The 20621-nt window shown below is 46.0% G+C and overlaps 1 protein-coding gene across 1 annotated transcript in view; it reads left to right on the top strand.

Annotated features, from left to right (window-relative positions):
- The window catches only part of STK10 (serine/threonine kinase 10), a 72944-nt gene that overhangs the window by 1411 nt on the left and 50912 nt on the right, over positions 1-20621 (top strand). Inside the window, exon 2 of the mRNA XM_037906216.2 lies at positions 16817-16981. Within this exon, the coding sequence (XP_037762144.1) occupies positions 16817-16981 (165 nt within the window). The remainder of the gene's footprint in view (positions 1-16816; positions 16982-20621) is intronic.

Here is a 20621-nt window from a genome sequence, read left to right as displayed (position 1 = left end):
CCGATTTACTTTTGAGTGTTATATCTACCATTTCCTCCTTCTGTCCTTCCCAAACCCTCTCCTAGTCCAGCATGTGTCAGCTGAGATAAAGCTGTGTCCTAGCAGATGTCGCAGGTGGTGACCAGGGCACCTCCAGAGGCTGTCCCAGAGCTCAGCAACACACCGCAAATCACCTTCTGCACTTTCCTCTTCTGTCAAATCTTAGCAGCATTGCGGGCTGAAAGATCTTTGTGCCCTGTTGTCCAGGGCTTGTTCACAGTTTGTCTCCTGACTTGTTAAACAAATCTAGAGCTGTCTTCAGCATTGCAGGAAAAATCCTTTCGGGAGCCTGAGTCAGCTTTGCAGATCCCACTAGCTACTGTGACTAGAAACTGATGAGAAGCTAGGTACTTTGCATGAGGGGGTGGGAGAGAAGAAAGCATCCCTGTGGTAGGTGCAAGGAGAGGTGAGATGCTGTTTTCTGAGTGATACTTTAATAGCTCTGCTGGGTGTTCCTTGCCCAGCCTCTAGGTAATATGAATGAAGAGATCTTACTTAGAAGTCAGCACTCAGAAGGCGGCATGCAAGTTTTGTATGCTTCCAGCGATAAAAATATTCATATCGCTGTGGTTCTTGCAAGCAGGAAACGGTGAGAATCTCTTGGAATTTGCAAAGGAGACATGCCCGTTGACAGCAGGGACAGATGCAGTGCTATGAGTGCTTAACCTGTCTGTTACCGGACCATGTTTTCAAAGGCCAGATACTCTGTTGTACTTTCTATTGCATGTCAAACAGCAGGCTTGTGCGATGCTGACTATCAGACAAACAAGCCTGCACAGTGGGGATGGACACTTCAGACAGTTAGAGACTTTCAGAGTAACAGCCGTGTTAGTCTGTATTCGCAAAAAGAAAAGGAGTACTTGTGGCACCTTAGAGACTAACCAATTTATTTGAGCATAAGCTTTCATGAGGAGGGTTGATGTTCCAGCCGTATTACAAGACCTGGCTTCAAAGGGTGTTTGGAGTCGGAAAAGATGAATTTAGGGGTCTTATTGAATCTACTCATGGGCATCAGTTTACATTGCAAAGTTGCCAAAGAATTTGATGGATAAGTAAATACTGCTGAAGAACGGGTCAAAACTCACATATGTGAAGGAAGCAGGTGAGCTGCAGATCAGGACTGAGGTGCTTTGCCAGAGCCCCTGGGAACGATTACTTGTCTGTCTCAAGTTGTTAGAAAACCCTCATTTTCTTAAGCATTAATGATCTAATAGTGCACAACTTTTGCTGAAAGTGGCACCATCTTAGCAATTACTCTTCTCAGAAATCTTTACCCTGCTGTTACCAATAGCACCTGAGATTAGAAAGTAGAATATTTTTCTCTGGCTTCATCCTGCTTTGTGTATTGGAAGGCACTTTGTCGATATTCGCTTTAACTCTTTCCCTTGTATAATCAGTTGCCCCGTTTGTGTGAGTCTTTCAGACAAAGACAGGGGAAAGAATGCCTTCAAAAGAGTAAAAATATGATTGTGGGGAGAATAACAACAAATTGGAACAGGGTCTCTAAGAAGCTGAAAAGTGGCAGGGGAGGACAAGGGGTGAGAAGCAGTTTCCCTCTAACTGTCAGTTGTTGTAATCTCTGGTGTTATAAGTAACTATAGTGTGGGTACTGCATTGTCAGCTGGAAATGTGACCTTTCAAACACACTTTGCTAGTGGCCTGATCCAAAATCCAGGGACATCAGTGGGAGCCTTTCTGTCTTTTGGATCAGGCCCTGTAAAAGCAGGCCTGTAGATACAGGAAGCCTTCGTTAGCTGTGAATGCTATTCAGTTTTTATTAAGGGGTCTTTGCAGCCTCCAATACCTCTAGATTTGGAGACCTGTAAATACAAAGGACAACTGTAGGATTTTAAAACCACCGCCCTTTTCCAAAGGAAGTGATTACTAGAGAAAGAAGTTTGATGGTGATCATGGATTATTCACGCTCTTCACTATGGCTGCACTAAGACAAGTCTTATACAACGTACAGCCATAGCTTCATTGACTTTTAGTTTTCTGGAGTGGAGCTAGTTGCTTCAACTTCAGGCAGCTGAGCTGGCTCCTCTGTATACTAATCTCGGGCTTGTGTGCACTACGCTCGCAATTGATTAAATCAATAGTGGTGTCTAACAGGTAAAGGAGACTCTGAGCCCTGGTCCAGCAGTTCCATCTTGCAAATACTATTAGTGTGTTGTGCTTACAGTGGCACGAATATCAAAGGGGCTAGTTACGAGTGCATGTACAAGCTGACAGTACATGTCAAAAGACTTCTTCCGTTAGAACTTGCTGTATTTAATCATGGGATTGTTTTGCTGTGTTTATGCCTTTTATGAAATGCTATCGCTGTGTTCCAGTATGCACAGAGGAGAACACCTACTCCCCTGATAACACTTGCCTGCGGCAGGGTGTGGACAGGATGGCCCCTTCAATAGTGTGATCTATCCTGCTGCTTGCAGTTGCAATGCCAGTTTTGCAGCAAACTGAATGCATTAATCTGAATTCCTGATCAAAGGGCTTTCAGTAAAAGGTTCTATATAGATATTATTCCGCCCCACCTAGCCCCAGAGACCATCTGACTGCAACTTCAGGAGCGCAAAGTAGTGTCTCCTTTATAAAGAAATTGTTTTATGCTTCCTCTTTTTCTTCTTCTCCACCTCAATTTAAAAAAAAAAAAAAATCTATTCTAATTATTCAGTCTGTGATGGCAGTAAGGTGCATAATATTATGTACCCTGGAGAATATAACTACTGCTTAAAACTTGGTGTGGGGAAAGAGAATGAAAATAAAACAGCATATTTACCATGCAGCACATAGCTGCAGGTTGTGCCTGGATCCCAAGGTGATAGATACATTAGAAGTGTTTGGTCTGTTTCCTCTCCTACCTGCCTCAACGCTCTGACTTTTTGGGGTAGATTTTGGTAACTCGGGCCTGATTCCGCTAAAATATCTCCATGCAGTTTTACCGACTTGCACGTTAAGTTTCGAAGTTGCTGGTCATTCTAAAAAACCCCATTAGTTTTCCAACTGTATCATAAAACATTCACAAAATATTTGCATGTTTTGTAAGGTCACATTTTGGCCTGTTAGTTTTGGCCTTGTCTCTTCGAACAGCAAGGGGGTTATTTTCCGTTTAAAATGGGGGAGGGGAAGAAGCTGCTTCTTTCTTAGTAAATGGGTATCCGCATCCTAGTGGCCCTACAATAACAACCACTATGGATGACATCCTGGCCCCATTAAGATCAAAGGGAAAACTCACATTGACTTCAGTGTGGCCAGGATCCCCACATAGGGCTCTAAGCACCACACTTATACCGCTCTGTGTATAGAGCCCCCAATCTCTCAAATGGTTCTGCAACTGAAGACTTGGATTAAAACATGGATACAATATTCAAAAACATCTAAGTGATTTAAGCACCTATTGACTTTCAGTGGGTTTTAAACTCTTAAGTGCCTAAGTCACTTTTTGAAAACTTTACCCAAGGTCTTTTATCCCTCGTGCTAAGTGTCAGCAAACATTTCTCTTAAGAAAGTGACGTAGCATTGGCACTGGCATGCTTAAGGTATTGGAGAGTTTAAAGGGTGAGATGCATACGGTGTTAAACTAGCAAAGGCTCCTGGCTTAACTAACTGGATCATTCACAGTCTAGTTTGTCTGGCCTGACACTAGGTCTCAGACTTCATTCCCATTTCCCACCTTTGCTTAGTTCTCAGTTAAGACAGCCCACAGTTCCCTTGCCTCTGAAGCGATGCCTGAGCATTGTATCCTAGTGCTCTCTCAGCGATGTGGGGTCACGGTGGGGCAGTCTGCCATTTGTGAGGAGAATATTGAGGGAACTGCTTCTGCTTGGAAGTGAAGTCTAAGTCAGTCCAATTTCTTGTGTTTCAATTGACTTAATTACAGAAAAACAGCTCCCGAAGCAGCCACCTCACAAAGTATAAAGGCCATAAAACATCTCTTGTCAGCTGCAATAGCATTCTATTGCTTTTGTGTTCACTTCCTCAATAGCTACTTGTGATCTCATGCAAAAGTATTTAGTTAACCTAACTTGAGACACTTTTGCCTGGCATTCCTGTATCTTGGAAATAGTGACTGAAACTGCACACACAGGAGGTCTTGGAGCACCTGCTGGGCGAAGTGTGTGTGTGTGCTGGAACTTCTAAAGTGTTTGCATTGTTGTCGGTATTGAGTTTTGTGTAACATTTGCAAGCAGGTTCAAGCCTGCCACCCATCTCCATCACCAAAGTCCTTCAAGAGGATCTGTGCTGTAGAGTAAAAGCAATTCACAAGCTCAGTACACCAGCAATGATTGTTGGGTTTCTAATTGCGGAGGCAGGGAAGCGAAGAGCAGATTTTTTTTCCTACAAGGGCCCAATTGATCTGACGCATTTCTGGCATGTTGCAGAAAGGCTGAACAAAACGTGCCCCAAAATACTGTAGGCTTGGCTGCCTAAGCTTCATTCCCTGGCACTGACTCACACCAGCTATTCAACCCGCTACTCAGCTGTGCGCTTCCTCTGCACCCAGCTCAATGTAGAAAGTTGCTAGGAAACTTCCAACAAGTGGTCGCATGTGTGGTTTTTTTTTTTTTTTTTTGTTTAAGGCTTTTTGACAAAGCCAGGGCTGTAGGTTGGACTGAAGCAGGCAGGCTACCTCCCCGGGGAGGAAGAGGTTAATAGTGAGCAGTGCACAGTGTTACAAAGCTCTTGGGTCTATGCTGGCTGAGTATCTCCAGGAGACTGCGGGGGGTGGGGGTGGGGTGTTCTTCTTTAGTGGATCCTTGTCTCTTAAATCTTCTCTATCCCTTCCCCCTGCTTCAAAGCAATGAGGGGCGCCCCGGGAAGGAGCAGATGCATTATTAGATAAATCCATTTGCTAGTCACGCTGCCCCATACCCACAAATACGACCTGAGCAGAAGGCTCATGAGCAGATGCTGCAGGGCAGCACTTTAAAAGGATCAACAAAGAAAAAGGCAGCTGCTTGGCCTTGCCACTTCTGATGCACTCAGGGCCATGGTACATGGGCACAAACTGGTGCGTGAGAAGCAATACTGAGCTAGTCCTTAAAGGCCTGTAATTGCCACCCATCTTTGTCTGATGTGCCATTGCTTTAGTCCTTTTAATCTCTCCTCCACTCTCCAGGAGAAATGATGCTGGGTTCCCCTTCAGCCCTCAGTGAGGAAGCACTTGTGTGTCAGGGTCTTGTATCATGCTTTGATCACGTTTTTTGCTTGTCCTTGTGATGTTTTGGAGCTGGGAGATCCACAGCTGTTGGCTGATCTCTCTGACTCTCTCGTCATGCATCTGACGAAGTGGATATTCACCCACGAAAGCTTATGCTCCAATACGTCTATAAGGTGCCACAGGACTCTTTGCCGCTCTCTGACTGTGTGACTTCTCATTGCACCTACTCTGCAAAGCTGGGGGATGTGTGTTCTGCTTCTCATTAACATTTCACAATTTGTTTTCCAAACCACTTCTCTTCCCCTAATCCTTCCATAAGGTTTCCATGGTTGCCGGAGTAACTGATCTTGGTGCAACTCATTAAGAGTTGGACTGTGGTTTTTCTAATCCTGGCTGAAATTATATTAATGGGACAGAACCCAATATGTTGCACCATATTTACCAGAAGGCTCTAAATCACACACAGTGGGCTGAAAGCTTTTGCTTATGCATTTTATGTGGGAGTTGTGCCTCAGCTAGTGCTTACCACCTAGGACTGTTGGGCCACAGACTTGGGCTTCTTTGTCTCAGAAGAGCTGTGTGATGTTATCTTGCCTGCCTCAGTTTCTTCATTCTACAGATGACACCCTGGCCTGTCAGTCTGTGAGGACTGATAAACTGTGGTTAAACAGTGCTATTGAAAAGTGAGGTATCACTAACTCTTCTCTCCCTCCCCACACCTTCCCTGAGGAAAACACTTTTCCTTCCATACTGCTAAGGATCAGCGTTTTTTACACACACTTACACACACACGTCTCTTCCTGAAAGGCGATGTAGCAAGATAGACCCTAGAAACAGGCTACCCTCCCTCACCCATAGCCTGGTAACTGGAGCAGTCATTGCACATGATTTATGGTGCACTCCATTTCTCTCCCAGTGAATCTAGTGCCAAATGAAGCACTGCAGGATTTGACATAAGTAAACAAGAATGGGGATAGCGGGGAAGGAAACATGCCAAGGAGACTGAGGAAAGAATTGATCAGACAAAGCCTTAAATTGAAACGTGTTGTTAAGCTCCCGGCTTAATGCTTGTTCAGAGAGAGGCAGAGTTATACAGGTCAGTGGTGGTCACCATAACTTAATACAGCGGTCCCAGAATAAGAGAGAGGGCTTTATGTTGGTGAGCTTTGCGGCACAAATAAGAACACGTGAACAGAAATGAAAGCACTTGTGTGTGTGGTCGGGCAGCAATGGCTGCTGGGTAGAGTAAGGTTTCCTCTTTCTGGTTTGGGGTAAAATTTTACCAGGTCTAGCCTGCTGATGGTTTAGGGTGGCGTTTTTGAAGGTAGAGAGGATTATAAGAGGTGGGGTGATGAAGAGAGTTAATGAGCCTATCTATGTAGACCTCATTTCCAGTAGGCTCAAAATAGTAGGGGGTGTTGAACCTCCACGCTGACTTGCATTTGAAGAGGGGTAGGAAGGAAATACAAAGCAGGCCTGCTCTGCCAGTGTTTCTTGTTGTCCCAAGGCGGGTTCTTACCCAGTGCTATTAATCTTCCTCCTTTCATGTGCAGAGGGAATGACTGGGCATTTGCACCTTAATGCTTACGCTCTCTTGTATAAAATTCCTCATAAAGCAATCCTTGAATCCCTTTTTACAGGAAAGTACTTCCCCCTCCTCTTCCTGTGGGTGGAACAGCTCCCTTAGGAGGATTTATTGGTCAACTCTTGTACTAGAGATCTGAAGCCCCAGTGGTTCAGCTGAACGTAGGGTAAGAACCTAACCCATACACGCTGTCTGGCTCACTCAGTACTGCCAGCATGTTGCTTTGGTAGAGGCAGCGAGGTTAGAATGAGGGTGACGTGTTGGGTGAAAACCTCAGACTGTTGAGGTCAATTGGAGTTTTCTCACTGATTGAGATAGGGCCGGATTTTCACTCCTTTTGTACAAATGGATTCATAGTCACCTGGCACAGTGGTTGTGCCCACCACTCCATTTTCCTGCTTACACGGAACTGACAAAGGACATGAATGACCAACGTCATTGCATGCAAAGAGTTGGGTAATGTCAGTCAAGGTCTCATTTTACTACCAGGTGTTAACCAGTGTTAGTTCCAACACCCAGTGGAGCGGGTGGGGATTCCTCTTAAAAAGCAACAACTAATGGATATTGGTGTATATCTCTTCTCCCCTGCTAATAGTAAGCGAGTTTTTGTTGTGCAGTTCACTGTTTCACTCACAGATCAGTCTCTCTGCCCTCCCAGCGTGAGTTTAGGCTTACCTGTGCCATGGTGCCTCCCAGCAGAGTGCTGGGAATCCCACGAGATTCTTGTTGCATCCTTAGTGCTTCATTCTGCAGCACTGACCTTTTTAGTATCTCTGTCTCTGCCGTTTGTCATAGCGCTCTGCTGGGTGGTCCCAAACACTGAGTTCAGAGGGTATAAAAATGCATCATTTATTGTGACAAACCTAAGTGACTCTACGGGGCTTATCAGCTAGGAAACTAATTTCAGCTCTCATTGATTATCTGACTGTTATATGAACATTAACTCTAGCGTCTCTATAGTGCGTTAATTTATTGATGCAGACAGCTCAGGCTAAGTTCATTTGAAAGCAATTAACCATTGTGTTGTCCCTGAGAAATATCTGAACGAGCAATTACCAGATCTACACAATGTGACCATGCTGCATGCAAAGTCTTGTTGTTGAGATTATCAACCTTGAAATGCAGCGCTTGATGAGAGAGGATAGACATACACTCTGTTTTAAACAAAGTAACTGGACTTTCCAGTTCAAACAGATTTGAAGCGTCGAACTCCTCTCAACACAGAGAAAAGCCTTTTTTTGGGAGGAGTGGGAGGGAAGTGATAGATAATGCAAACTGCACCCTGAAAATGGAGTGATGTTATTCCAGTACAACGTTGGAAAGATCAGGCTTTGCTTTGGGAGGAGTAAGTGGGTAATTTGGAAGTGCTGACAAGCAAATGGAGGAAGAATGTGCTATAGTACTGATAAAGCTTTGTTTTAAAAAAGACATGCTTTCAGTAGTGATCTCTCCTTTTATAATGAAAAAGAGTAAGTTTACTTGGAGCCTTATCCTTACATCACCTCCATACCCATGACTCCCTTCTGTTTCAATGGACAGCAAGACCTGGCCTCTGGTAGCATGTGCATTAATGCCTTCTAATAGTTCTTGGATGGATTTGTCAGCCTCTGAATTTTGCAATAGCTCATGAGATGATTCAGAGGCAAAGAAGATGATCTCTTTGGCCTTTCACTTAGACTAGGTTTTGTGCAATCCAGTATTTCCATTTCTGCATTCTACAGGGTTGTTTTACTGGAATCCAGACCAACCCTTTTGCCTTGTCTGGTGGGGAGGCCATGTGTAGAAAGAAGATTGGACATTTCTTATACATAGTCCTCGGTAGAGATCCTTTCTTCTACAGTATTCAGTCTTTATTCCCTATGTCCATAACACGAGCAATAACTTTTTTTGCCTCTGCCTCTTGCGTGTAATCCTAGAAATACGTTCTCTTGCTCTGGATATTCCCAGTGTGTTCAGCTGTAACATGGCTGGCAGCCACTTCGCTCTCTACAACTACAGCTAAATCCTCTTCTTGCCTTGTAACCTTAGATTCTGATCCTTTGCTTGGTTCTGTAGACGTGCTTCAGTGGGTGACTTTTAGTTGATACATTTCCCAGCGGTAAGTGTGCATGCTCCTATCTTCCTTCTGCATTTACTCTTTTCAAAAGCTGTGAGTCTCAGCTGCTTAGTGACTTCATCTCCAGAAAGGTGGGTGCTGGTCATAAAAGCATTGAGGATTTCAAATACCAGGGCTATAATTCCATCCATCGCTCGTCAGTACAGTCTGGGCAGCCCAGTGGCAGCTCTCTGCTTTTTTCAGTGTTAAGCAGCAGTCTAGGGATAAATTTACCTTGGTGTGAAAATGGCCATGAGTGTGGGCTTAAAGGCGCAATGTGATGCACTTTGGAGTAAGCTGCTGTGGTTCATAATCAGATGGGTATCAGGCAGTTTATATTCTTGGCATCTGGGCACTCACCTGCTGAGTTCCTGAAGGTCTCTTACGTTGGTGAACTTCAATGGAAAAACTGACTGCCTCTGAAATGCTGCTAGCTCTTTAAACGCTGAACAGCTGAGTATTTTACTGGAGGGCAGAAATGCTTTTCAGTTCCCTACTTCTTCATGCACCAGCACTTTTTCTGGCTGGATAGCTGGCTGGTGTTCCTTCTCTGGAGCCCCTATAGTTGGGGAGATGTGTGCTGAAGACAGTGGATTGGTGGCTAAACTATGCTTTCTTTTAGAGTGGTGAACCCCAAATTGGTTTGCTGTTTAACAAGTCTGCATTATAAATTGGAGCAGTAGGTCCCCGTAGTCCAAAATGCTTTCCTCATCAATCCTAATGCATGGCTCAAGCAATAAATGCATATATGGTGCTTTACCAACATTGATCCATTCTGGTGCTTTCTCAGTGCCCTCCACCCCTAAAAAACAACCCCCTTATGATACATTTTACAGAGAGGGAAACCGAGGCAGGCCGCAGGGGGAGCCAGATTACATGTAACACAAGGCAGTAGAGAAGTTACATTTAATGACTCTTTTCTTACAGCTGGCAGTTTGTAGAGAGTGATTATAGCTTCAGTTACTTAGCCCAGAGATGTGTGTTCTCATTGCTAATAGGAATATTGTCCTGGCTCCAAGGTCAGAAACTTAGACGGACACCGATTCCTTGTTTATAATTGTTTGGTTTTCAGTCTACCTTCACGTGATTTCTCTTCTCCTCTCTCTCTCCCCCGTATCTATGGGGCAGATTCTGATCTATTAATGTGGAAATTGATATCAGAAGTTGGCTTGAGACTTCAAATTGTTACTGGTCTGTCTTGTAAATCTGAATTGTAGTTGTATGGATAGCAGTGCAAGCATGTGACCCACTTAGAGTGAAAACCAATCTATCTGGGAGTATGTCCGTGTTGTATTCTGTCATGCCTAGCAAAACTCCAACAAGCAGAGTTCAGGGAAATGGCCAGCCATAAGTTATAGAAATGCTGCATACCAGAACACAGCCCAAGTCTGATGGTATGGTCTGCGTGTATCTGGTGTCCTGAAAGCTGCTTTCTAGGTTGGCTGGGTGGGTCAATGATCCATGGTACAGCTGTCAGACTGTGGAGATGTAGCCATGTCATTCAGCGCAGTGTAGATGAAGTTGGCAGGTAATAGTAGCTCTAACTTCAAGCATACAAGGGGATGGTATAAGTGCAAAATATTCTTATGAACATGACTGGAAACAATTGGCTTGAATTCCAAACCTCTTAGTGGGATTGTAAATGTGACTTATGTATAGTGTAATTCTGGGGTGTATGCTATAGCCATTTTTCTAAAGCTCATGTAGTAGGAGGACCTAGGGCCAAATTCAGATCTGGAGTGAGCACGTGGAACTCCGTAGAAAAGAACTCACCTGACTGTAGCAGATTTGGATTTGGCCTCTCCAGTGCAGTCACTTGGGGAAGGCAGCGTAGTTCAGTGCGTAGGGGCTAGACTCCCAGTCCAGAAACCGGAATTCAGTTCCCTGCTCTGCTACTGACCTGCGTGGTCTTGCGTAAATCACTTTGCCTGTGTGCCTCATTTTCCCCCCCATCCCCCGGAAAGCGGCGGGAATTAGTGTCCTTATGTGAAGCACTTTGAGACCCTCTGGTGTAAGTGCTGCTTATTTATAACAATGGGCCCACAGGGCAGCGCTGGTTTCGACATACAGATTCCCTTTCTTGAGTCACTGGTTCGCTGGGTTTGAAATGGGAGCAGCAGGCGCTCTGACTATTCGCTCAAAGTTATCTGCTCTTACGCAGACTTCCTCTGAAATGTGACTTCGGAGCTTCCTCTCGCAGTGTTCAGTAAATCTGCCTTCCCTGCCCCAGATGGCCTGCAGGCATGGTGGAGAGAGGGCTCTGCTCTTTCTGTCTCTGCTGCTCAGCAGCTCCAGCCTCGTCTTCCCTGAACCGATACCAGTAGTCTCCTACTTCCATTAATGGGGAGAAGAGATGAGGAAGCTGAGGTGGTCAAAAATGTAACTGCTGCAGTGCTACCTAAAGTACAAGGCCTGGTTGGAAAGCTAGCAGTCCCTGTGCTGTTAACCGGATTGGGGACATCCTTAAAGTCTCATTGGGTATGTCTACACTGCACTTAAAAACCTGCAGCTCAAGGGGTGCAGTCTAAAGGGCTGTTCTATTGTGTCTCTTTAATAGGGCTGTGCACTTTGAGTTGTAGGCCGTTGGGTGCTAGTCTGTTAGTGCTGACTGGTTTTGGCTAGATACAAGCCAGGGGAGACATCCCTGCCCTGAGGAGTTTCCAGCCCACACAAGTACTTCATGAAGTATTCAATCTAAATGGATACATAAGCATATAGTTTCCTAAACATCCTGTTTTCTGAATAAGAATTGCTCATACCCAAAGGGAGACTGTAACAGAGGGGGTTGCTCTGTGGTTACTCAGCCTGTTAGTCATAGTAACACCTCTCACTGGCATGGAGACTGTTCCTCTGGGGGTTTTGAACTGCTTTGCAATCCCTAATTTCATGAGGCCTTGCAATCTTTTTACTGTTGGGCAAACTGAGGCAGAGAGGGAAGTGGCTTGCCCAGACTTCACACACAGTTAGTGGTCAAGCTGGGAGCAGACCTCCTGCTCAAATCTGCCAGAGCTCCAACTCTTCAGTGTTGTGAAGCTTCTAAGCAACCTTTAACGTGGTTGAAGTCTCTCTAGCAGGGGTGTCCTGTAGGTCTCTGCTAGCAAGTTCTTGGTAGTGCCTTGGCCAGTCTTGTAAGTTGGGCTATTGTGTCCTTGCTCTGAGGTTTTTCCCCTTGGGTCAGAACACGGGTGCTCTGAGCACTGTCTCTCTTTCTGCCGGGGGGTGTGTCACCAAGCCTAGTATGACCAGCAGGGCTGTGGAATCTGCCGTAGAAGCCATTCCTTGGGGGGCAGAATTGTGCTTCAGAGTTGAAGCTTTTGGGGAGATCCCTGCAGCTTCCGCTGTGTGGTTCTGCATTTTCAGTGCAACGTTCTGCCTCATCATTCGTAATTTTCAATATAAAATTACGCTAGTACAATGGCTCATGTTCCTGGCTATGGTAGCAAATATCATATTTACGTCAATACTATCCCTATTAAAAAATCTGGGACTTCCCCAGAATTCCTATCCGCTGCATCAGAGCAAAGGCCCCTTGCTGTGGAATACAGGCCAGGGGATGGGGGACGCAGGAGGGCTTGACAACTAAGCACCTAGGAGAGGGCAGGGGTTCCTTCCCCCCGGCTGTTCTGTGCACTGCATATGGCACCTCAGTGCAAATCTGAAATTAGAGGGGCTGCTGTGCTACAAATGCACCTTCTAAACGCCTGCCAAAAGGAGGCTTTATCTGGTGGCCCTCTTAAAAACTGGCAGGAAGGGAGGGCCTTTCCATCTGGGGCTTCTGGCTCCCTGCACAAGTGAAACTCTGTTCGCTGAACTAATTGCAGAAGTCAGCAGTGCTGCTGAGGGATGGCAACTGTACTGCAGATACATCTCCCTGGAGTAGTCTGTGGAAAAACACCCCCACCCCCACCCTTGCAGACAGGCTTCCCCTCACACCTGCTGAATGCTCACCTTCTACTCTCTGATATTTATATTGTAAATGGGCTGCTGCACATTAAAATGAATGTTTGAATTGCATGATGCTCTGAATGCTTACTGGTGGGGCTTTCTGGCGCTTCTCAAGTGATTAATACAGTCCTCTAAATGCACTCTGGCTTCCATCTTGGAGTGGGGAGAGAAGAGGATTTGGGTTCATGATGATGGGAAGCCCTAAAAAGCAAATGCATAGAGTGGGGGTGGACGGTGGACGGGACAGTGTTTTGATGTGAGGCTTGTAAGCTATGAGAGCATGGATGCACTAGAGAGGGTTATTCAGCATAGATTCATGGAAAAGTAGGGCTGGAAGGGGCCTTGCCCCCAGCATGGAGGAGAGGCAATGGTATTAGAGATGCAGCTGGACTCTCTTGCCTTGGATCTGAACTAAAAGGACCCCGCAAAGTTTGGGGAGTTTGGTTCAGGCTCATCGTTAAAATAGTTTGGATGTGATGCACAGTGATCAATGTCCCCTCTTGCCAGGGAGAACCCATCTAGAATTCAAGGACAGTAGCTATAAACAATGCCACTGCTGAGGACAGCTGAGTGCAGGGCCTCTGAGTGCTTCTCAAGTGCATGGGGCACTGGAGGATGTTGAGTTTGACTGGCCTTGATCAGAGGGGAAGTGCATGTGTAGTGTTGTAACCACAAAGGGAAGCCACACCTTTTCTCACAGCACATACTTCCTCTCCCAGATCTGCACCAGCCTCTAACGCACACAGAGGCTCTATGGGGGTATTTATTCTTGCTCTGTACAGTCATTATTGTCCATTCTTTTGAAATAACTCGATTTGGAAGGCAGCACTTTCCTGTTTTTCCCACCGGTCCACTTACCCGCCCATTGCTTTCAGTGTCCTGGTGGTAATTCATTCTTTAAAACTTAAGAGGAAAAAAATTAGAAGCACCCGTGTAAAACTAGCTTGAGCTTGGAGCAATTACACAAGTCCTAATGGAAATGGGGTCACCACCCACTTCATCCTTTTAGGGTGTACTTGGGTCAGCAAGTGCTGGATTCTTCTAAAACCACTAGAATGCAAATATGTCCAGCTTGGAGAGAGAAGACTTTACTTTCTTCTACGGTAAACTCTCTCCATGCTTCATGCAGTTTCCCCCCTTCCCCCCCCCATTCTTTTATCCTCTGCCAGGCCATTTACTCAATATATGGTTGTATCCTCTAAACTGAGTAAGACTGATTCAGCTGGACCTCCTTTGTTTATGTTGGGAACTAATCCTTTTTCTAAGCTCTCTGCATAGGCCTTCCAAACAGATACATAAAGAGAGAAAGCAACAAGGTAGATCATAATTGGAGCCTGCCAGCCTTTCCCCCTCAAACAATAACGCACAGAAATGTGACTTCCCCCTCTCTCAGGTCATGGCTGAATGCATCATGCTAAACTCTTGTATGAAAGCAGTTGCCTGCCTGCCTGCCTGCCTAGAATACTCTGCGCCAGGTTCCCCTGCTTGTTCAGATGGAGGGGTAAACATACAGTGTACATGGGACACTTAAAAATAGAGTGGACAGAGCACTAGAAAATACACCATAGGGAGGACTCTTGCCTTGACAGGGAAATAGACTGGGTGACTTGAGAGGGATTTCTGCTACCCCTCAAACTGTTGATTTTCTGAAATTGTGAAAACAGTCTTTGTGCAGGGTGTGGCTTCCTGAGTCAGATAGCTGAGGGCTAGTCCCTTCCCCCTTGGGTGAAGAATGCTAGCAGTCCTGTGCCTTATAGGGAAGCTTTTTTCTATGGGCTCTCACCTTTGCTTTGGTCTGCTCTGAATGTACTGCCAGCCAAGTGAAATTGACTAGCATCCTGATCTGTGATGCCCCACACTGCAGCCTGGAGGGTGGGTCTCTGAAGAATTTCTAGCTGCTGCTAAGAGCACTCTGGGGAGGATAGGGGGAAGAACACAGGAGAGAGGGGATGCGGGGACCTAAGAGTGGAGGAATGGATGTCTCAAGGAGTGGGAACAAGCTGCCATTGGGCATGTGAGCAGAAAATGCATTGTCAGACCCCCTCCTCCACATGTGTCCTATGCCCAGCTTTGTGCCCTGTGTATTGGACACATCAGTCAGGCAAATGTTTGAGCGCCTGGTGTGTCACTGTTACCATTGCCTTTGTGGAGCAGTTGGCTTGGCTGGGAGACCAGTGTCTGTCAACTGTTAACAAACGCTTTATGTTAGCCAAGCCACTTGTTGACTAAAGTCTCTTAAATTATTTCTGGGGCCTTGGGAGGGGGAAAGTAATAAGAAAAATAATGCCGCAAACATTCCTGGCTGATGCTCAAGCAGCCTGCTGCTGGCATGGCGTGGCTGCGAACAGAGGAACCACCCTGTCAATAACCTCCTTACAGAGCAGCAATGTGTATGGGGCTTCAGTTACTAAAATACATCCGCTGCTCAGGCCCCTCCCTCATTATAAGTAACAGCCTGGATTTGTCAAAAACAAATCATGTCAAAGCAACCTGATAGCCTTCTTTGAAGGGGTAACAAGCCTTGTGGATAGTAGGGAAGCGGTAGATGTGGTATATCTTGACTTAGGAAGGCTTTTGATACTGTCTCGCATGACATTCTCATAAACAAACTAGGGAAATACAGCTCTAGATGGAGCTACTATAAGGTGGGTGCGTAACTGGTTGGAAAATCTGGGTTCCTAACTGTCAGAGTGGTTAAGCACTGGAATAAATTGCCTAGGGAGGTTGTGGAATCTCCATCATCGGGGATTTTTAAGAGCAGGTTGGACAAACACCTGTCAGGGATGGTCTAGATAATACATTGGGTGCAGGGTAGTTCAGATCACAGATGCTGGTGTGATGGAGGCTGATGCTCTGTGTGGAAAGAGAAGACCATATTGCCTATTTGCATATGTTGGCATTTCCCCTCACTGGTAGCATACAGTATAATGGATGCAAATGTAGATTAGAGCTTGTTTCTCTCAACTGAGAGTGATAATAATTTGAGTGACAAGGTGAGGGAGGTAATATATTTTATTGGACCAACTTCTGTTGGTGAGAGACAAGCTTGCAATCTGCATGTCATTTCTGGCTGCTTCAGTTACATTGCATGCTGATCTGTTTTAAGAAGCAGGGAGGGAAGGAGAACAAGGGAAGGAACACTTCAGCTGATGTGGTGCAGCTTGAGATAAACAAAGCTGTTGCTAGTATGTCTGGCCCTTATCAAGCCCTCTGGAGGATGTGGGCAAGGGAGTATATCTCATATCTTCCCCAAAGTGATCTAAGGCTTCCAGAAGTGTCATGGCAACAAAGATCAATAAAACATAAGGTGCTGGCTTGTCAAGGAAAATTAGATTTAACTTCTGCTGCTGCTTTGCCCTGTTCTCCCCCCCGCGCCGCCCCCCCCCCCCCCCCAAAAAAAAAAAAAAAACCAAACAGCTGCCTGCGGGTCCCATCTCCATTAGGTACCGCTACATTGGCAAATGCTAAGCATGTATAGGGGGCAGTGGGGAAATTCCAAGGCTGGAGCTGGTTCAGAGCTGTACAGCAGCAGCCCCTGCTTTGTAGCTGTTTATGGTCTGGGCGTTTTCAGAGATGCTGAGGCCTGCAGTTCCTGCCAAAACCAAGGGGATTTTTGAATCCCGTAGGACTTCTGAAAATCAGGCCATTACTTCTTATGCTATGGGATTGTCTTAGCTTCCCACTCCTTCACAGTAACATTGATGGGGGCTGTCTCTTGACTTCTTGAAAAGCATCTTCCCTCCTGCAGTGAAGTGGCAGAGATCAAGAAACTGGAGAAAGGTAAGAGGGATTTTTGTCCCCTTACATCAGTAATCCTATCCACTGCGTCTGTGTAGCAAAGCTGCATCTGCAGATTCTCCCCCCTTTTATAGCAGGCACTTCCTAAAGGAGTTGAGGGTGAGAATTGGGAGAATGGAGACTGGGTTAACACCAAAGCCTCATCTTGTTTTCTCCTTAGGTCCATGTACTTACTGTGGGTTTTACATTACAGGCCAAGAATAAGGAGACAGGGGCATTAGCTGCTGCAAAAGTCATCGAGACTAAGAATGACGAGGAACTGGAGGATTATATGGTGGAGATTGAAATCCTGGCGACCTGTGATCATCCATACATTGTCAAGCTCCTGGGAGCATTTTACCATGACAGCAAACTGTGGGTAAGAGACTATTACTGCATGCCATCCCCTCTTCTGTACATTCTTCATTGCTGTGCTGGGAAGGCAAAACACATTGGCTCATGGCAAAGCAACCTCCGTAGAGCCGCTGACATTCTGAAAGTCTCTGGGAGTTGCGAGCAAGGCACAAACTGTGCACTAGACACTGTTCTCATAGTCACCCTGTCTCCCTCATTTCTTCTTCTCATTGGACGAGCTGCTCAGAAACAGCCCAGACAAGCTCTCGAGACTCTCTCCTTAGGAAAAACACCACAGTGGTTGGATGTTCTGTCCAGTCAGAAGTGCTCATGTAGGGCAAGAGCCTCGTTTTCCTGTTTGGAGATTACAGAAAAGCTTAAAAGCCCACTTTCTCTCTTCCCCCTCCTCCCCCTTCCAATTCTCCACCCAGCCCCTCTTATTATGGAACCTGATTTAAGAGGAATCTGGACAGGTTTTTAATGGCATGAGTCACTATTACAGTTTAGGCTTCTGTGGCACTAGGAACCAATGCTAAGAACTTAGCTCTAGGAAATGTGAAAGCCCTCACCTGGAATGGGCCTCCTTGCATGTACGCTTAAAACTTCTGGGCATTCAGTTTGATTGCATTTTATGTTACAGCAACCGGTTACTTCAGTGGCCAGTTACCATAAAACTGGAAGAACAGCTCCATAATGGCACACTTCCTTCCCCCCCCCCCCCCCAACCCCGTTCCTTCTCTGTCAACAGACACTACTTAAAAAGAAAAGGAGTACTTGTGGCACCTTAGAGACTAACAAATTTATTGGAGCATAAGCTTTCGTGAGCTACAGCTCACTAACACGGCTGCTACTCTGAAACCAGACACTTCTTAGTAATCATTCCCTTTTGTGTTAGAGGAAAACCCTCTGATATTCAGCGTGCGGCTGCGGTGAGGGTAGAAGGGGTTGTGGGGCTAGAGAAGGTTTCCCCCCTTTCCTTGCTGGATTCAGACTGTGGTGTACATGTCAGTGAGGATGGGGCTTCAGAAATTGGGGTGTATGTAGATCTTTCATCAAAGTATTCTATTCCCTCTCTGTTCATATCTGCCAGTACGGCTGCCCCTTCTTGCAACTACATCTGGGTGGCCCTAGAAGCCTCCAAGGCTATAATGTCAAACCATAAGCGTACAAGATGCAGTGTTCCAGAGCAATCTTAATGCCCTTCCCCTCAAGCATCTTCACAACCTCCCAGCAGATTCCTGAAGACTCTCTCTCTCTTTATTCATAGGTTATAGGCCAGAAGGGACCACTGTGATCTAGCCTGACCTGCGTAGCACAAGCCATGCGACTTCCCTGAATTAATTCCTGTTTGAACTAGAGCATGGCTTTGAGAAAAACATCCAATCTTGATTTAAAAATTGCCCATCACAGAGAATCCACCACAACCCTTGGAAAGTTGTCCCAATGATTAATTACCCTCACTGTTAAATTAGTGGCTTCTGAAATCTGAATGTAGCACTCTGCTAGCTGCTAAGGTCACTGGCATCTGCGAGATGAAACGCCAAAGCCAGGGTCTCTTGCTTCACGTTAGGCTGTGTGCTAGGATGCAGCCCAGACCGAAGCCTGTCAGGCCGGCATGTATCAGTGTCCTCTCTGAGAAGCGCACTAACGCTCTCCCCCGTCTCCCTTGCCATAAATGCAGGTTAAATGAGCAGCATCTGAGCTCTTAAATGTGAGTCTGAAACCCTCCTTTCCAAGAGCGCTGCAACTCTGAAGGGAAGGCGGCTTGCACGTTGTCTTGAGAACTAGCATTCGGGTGGCAACTGATCTCCATTTTAAGTGTCACTTTAGGTTCAAGCATCAAATAAATCTCTAATGTTCCACCAAAGTGAAAGGCAAAAGTCCTCCCGAGGAGGGAATCCACTGACATTGTGAATTTGCCAGAAATCAAAAAGTCAAACAAACCGACAAGCTCAGGATTAGAGATCAGACTTGTCTTACTCTACACCTTCCCTACTCCATTTCTACCTCCTTCAGCTTCCCCTCACTTTAACTAGTCTTCCCGATTTATTTATTGGCCTCTGTTTTCTAAAACATCAGCTTGTTCTTCTGACCTCCTCTCTCCGTAGGAAGCTTTCCTTCCTTCCTGTAGGAAATTCTGCATTTTCCCCTTTGCTCTGCTTTTCTCTGCAAAAAACTCTGTAACGTGTCATTGCCTGCTAAAATTAAACAGTCCTTTAGAAACTAATAAAACAAGATATCTCTGTATCAAAACCTCCCATGAGGGGAAATCTTATTATATCTCAGTTCATTGTTAGGTGGCCCGTGTCCTATTTTTGGTTATTTGCAAGTGGTATTTGTCTTTCATCATTTATGCTGTTCATTTGAATACTCCTGTGTTTCACTGGGCTTGGTGGAAGTAAAGAGGCCAGGCAGTTCCACTCCTAGTTGCATCTACACTGCAGCTAGGAGATGTAATTCCCAGCTTGGCTAGACATGCGCCAACTCTAGTGCATCAAAAATAGCAGTGTGGCCACTGCTCAGGCTAGTTGCCGGAGTACAAACCTACCCAAGAGCTGAGCCTCAGTCAACAACATTTCCAAGATTCTCTTGCAACAAATACAAGGCTGCAGCTTTCGGGTTGCAGACTTTGCAGGGGAATGTTTGCATCCAGATAGGGGTGGTTTTGGGTTGTTTTTTTTTATTTTAAGAACGTAAATGTCTGTTAAATAGAATGGCGTGTAAATGTTTTCTTCTGGAGGTGTTCAGAAGTCGGAGAGGCAGAACCGATAAAATGTTTGGCTCAGACGGTCAGTGCGGGAGCCAAGCCCTACTAAAAGTGCTATTGGAACACTCCAGCAGAAGGAAATCGGAGTGCTGTGCCGTATCGGCAGCGAGGTGGGGTTCCCCAGGGTTCTGAGAGTGGCGTGCCCCAAGTGTAGAGGCACGGTAGGGCATTGCCTGGCCGGTGCGGAGGTCATGACTTACTCAGCCTCCCTGTCAGTGGCACGTTCCGCTCCCAGCATCTTATTGCTGTGTAATGCTGACGGACCCTGGTCGTTGGTAGGTGGGATCGAACCTGGGACGTCTGGAGCTTCGTGCACGAGCCTCTACCGCATGAGCTAAAAGCCAACGGGCTCTTCGCTAAGGCTGTAGAGCGGACCCGTTTTGTGTGTGTCTCTCTCTAGAAGGTGCGTAGGTTATAGCTGCAGCCTGCGTGACACAGACACTGAAGTCTCAATGGACTGAAGTCCATGTTCCAGTGCTGGCCCCAGCTTTGAGCAGCTAACTGAGTGGATAGAGCAAGTGCTCCTGAATTAATAAAGAAAAGACGTGAAGAAACCTGGGATTCAGCAGCATCTGCTTTCAGTGTTGCTGGGAGCTCCAGTCACTGCCCTTGCCGTTCCCAGGTTTTGGTAGGCCGCTAAGTGCAGTGTTTGTGGAGCTAACTTTTGCACGGTGGAAGGTGTATAAAATGCTCCCGACCCTGGTTCATTTAAAATAACTATTCGCCCTCATTTTGGTCCCGGCAACCCCTGAGCTATACAAAGTTGAGTGAAAAGAAACCCCTGCATTCTCGAGTGTGAGCGTGAAAGCCTGCTGCAGGCCACAGGTGAAAGCAGTGCTGAGTTTGGAAACCACAGTGAGCTTTATGGGATGGAGTTGGCCTCATTACAGCATTCTGT

This window comes from Chelonia mydas, chromosome 8 (genome assembly GCF_015237465.2).
Source record: "Chelonia mydas isolate rCheMyd1 chromosome 8, rCheMyd1.pri.v2, whole genome shotgun sequence".
Classification (NCBI taxonomy): domain Eukaryota; kingdom Metazoa; phylum Chordata; order Testudines; family Cheloniidae; genus Chelonia; species Chelonia mydas.
Note: the sequence above shows the minus strand (reverse complement) of the source record. Positions and strands in the feature narration are given on the sequence as shown.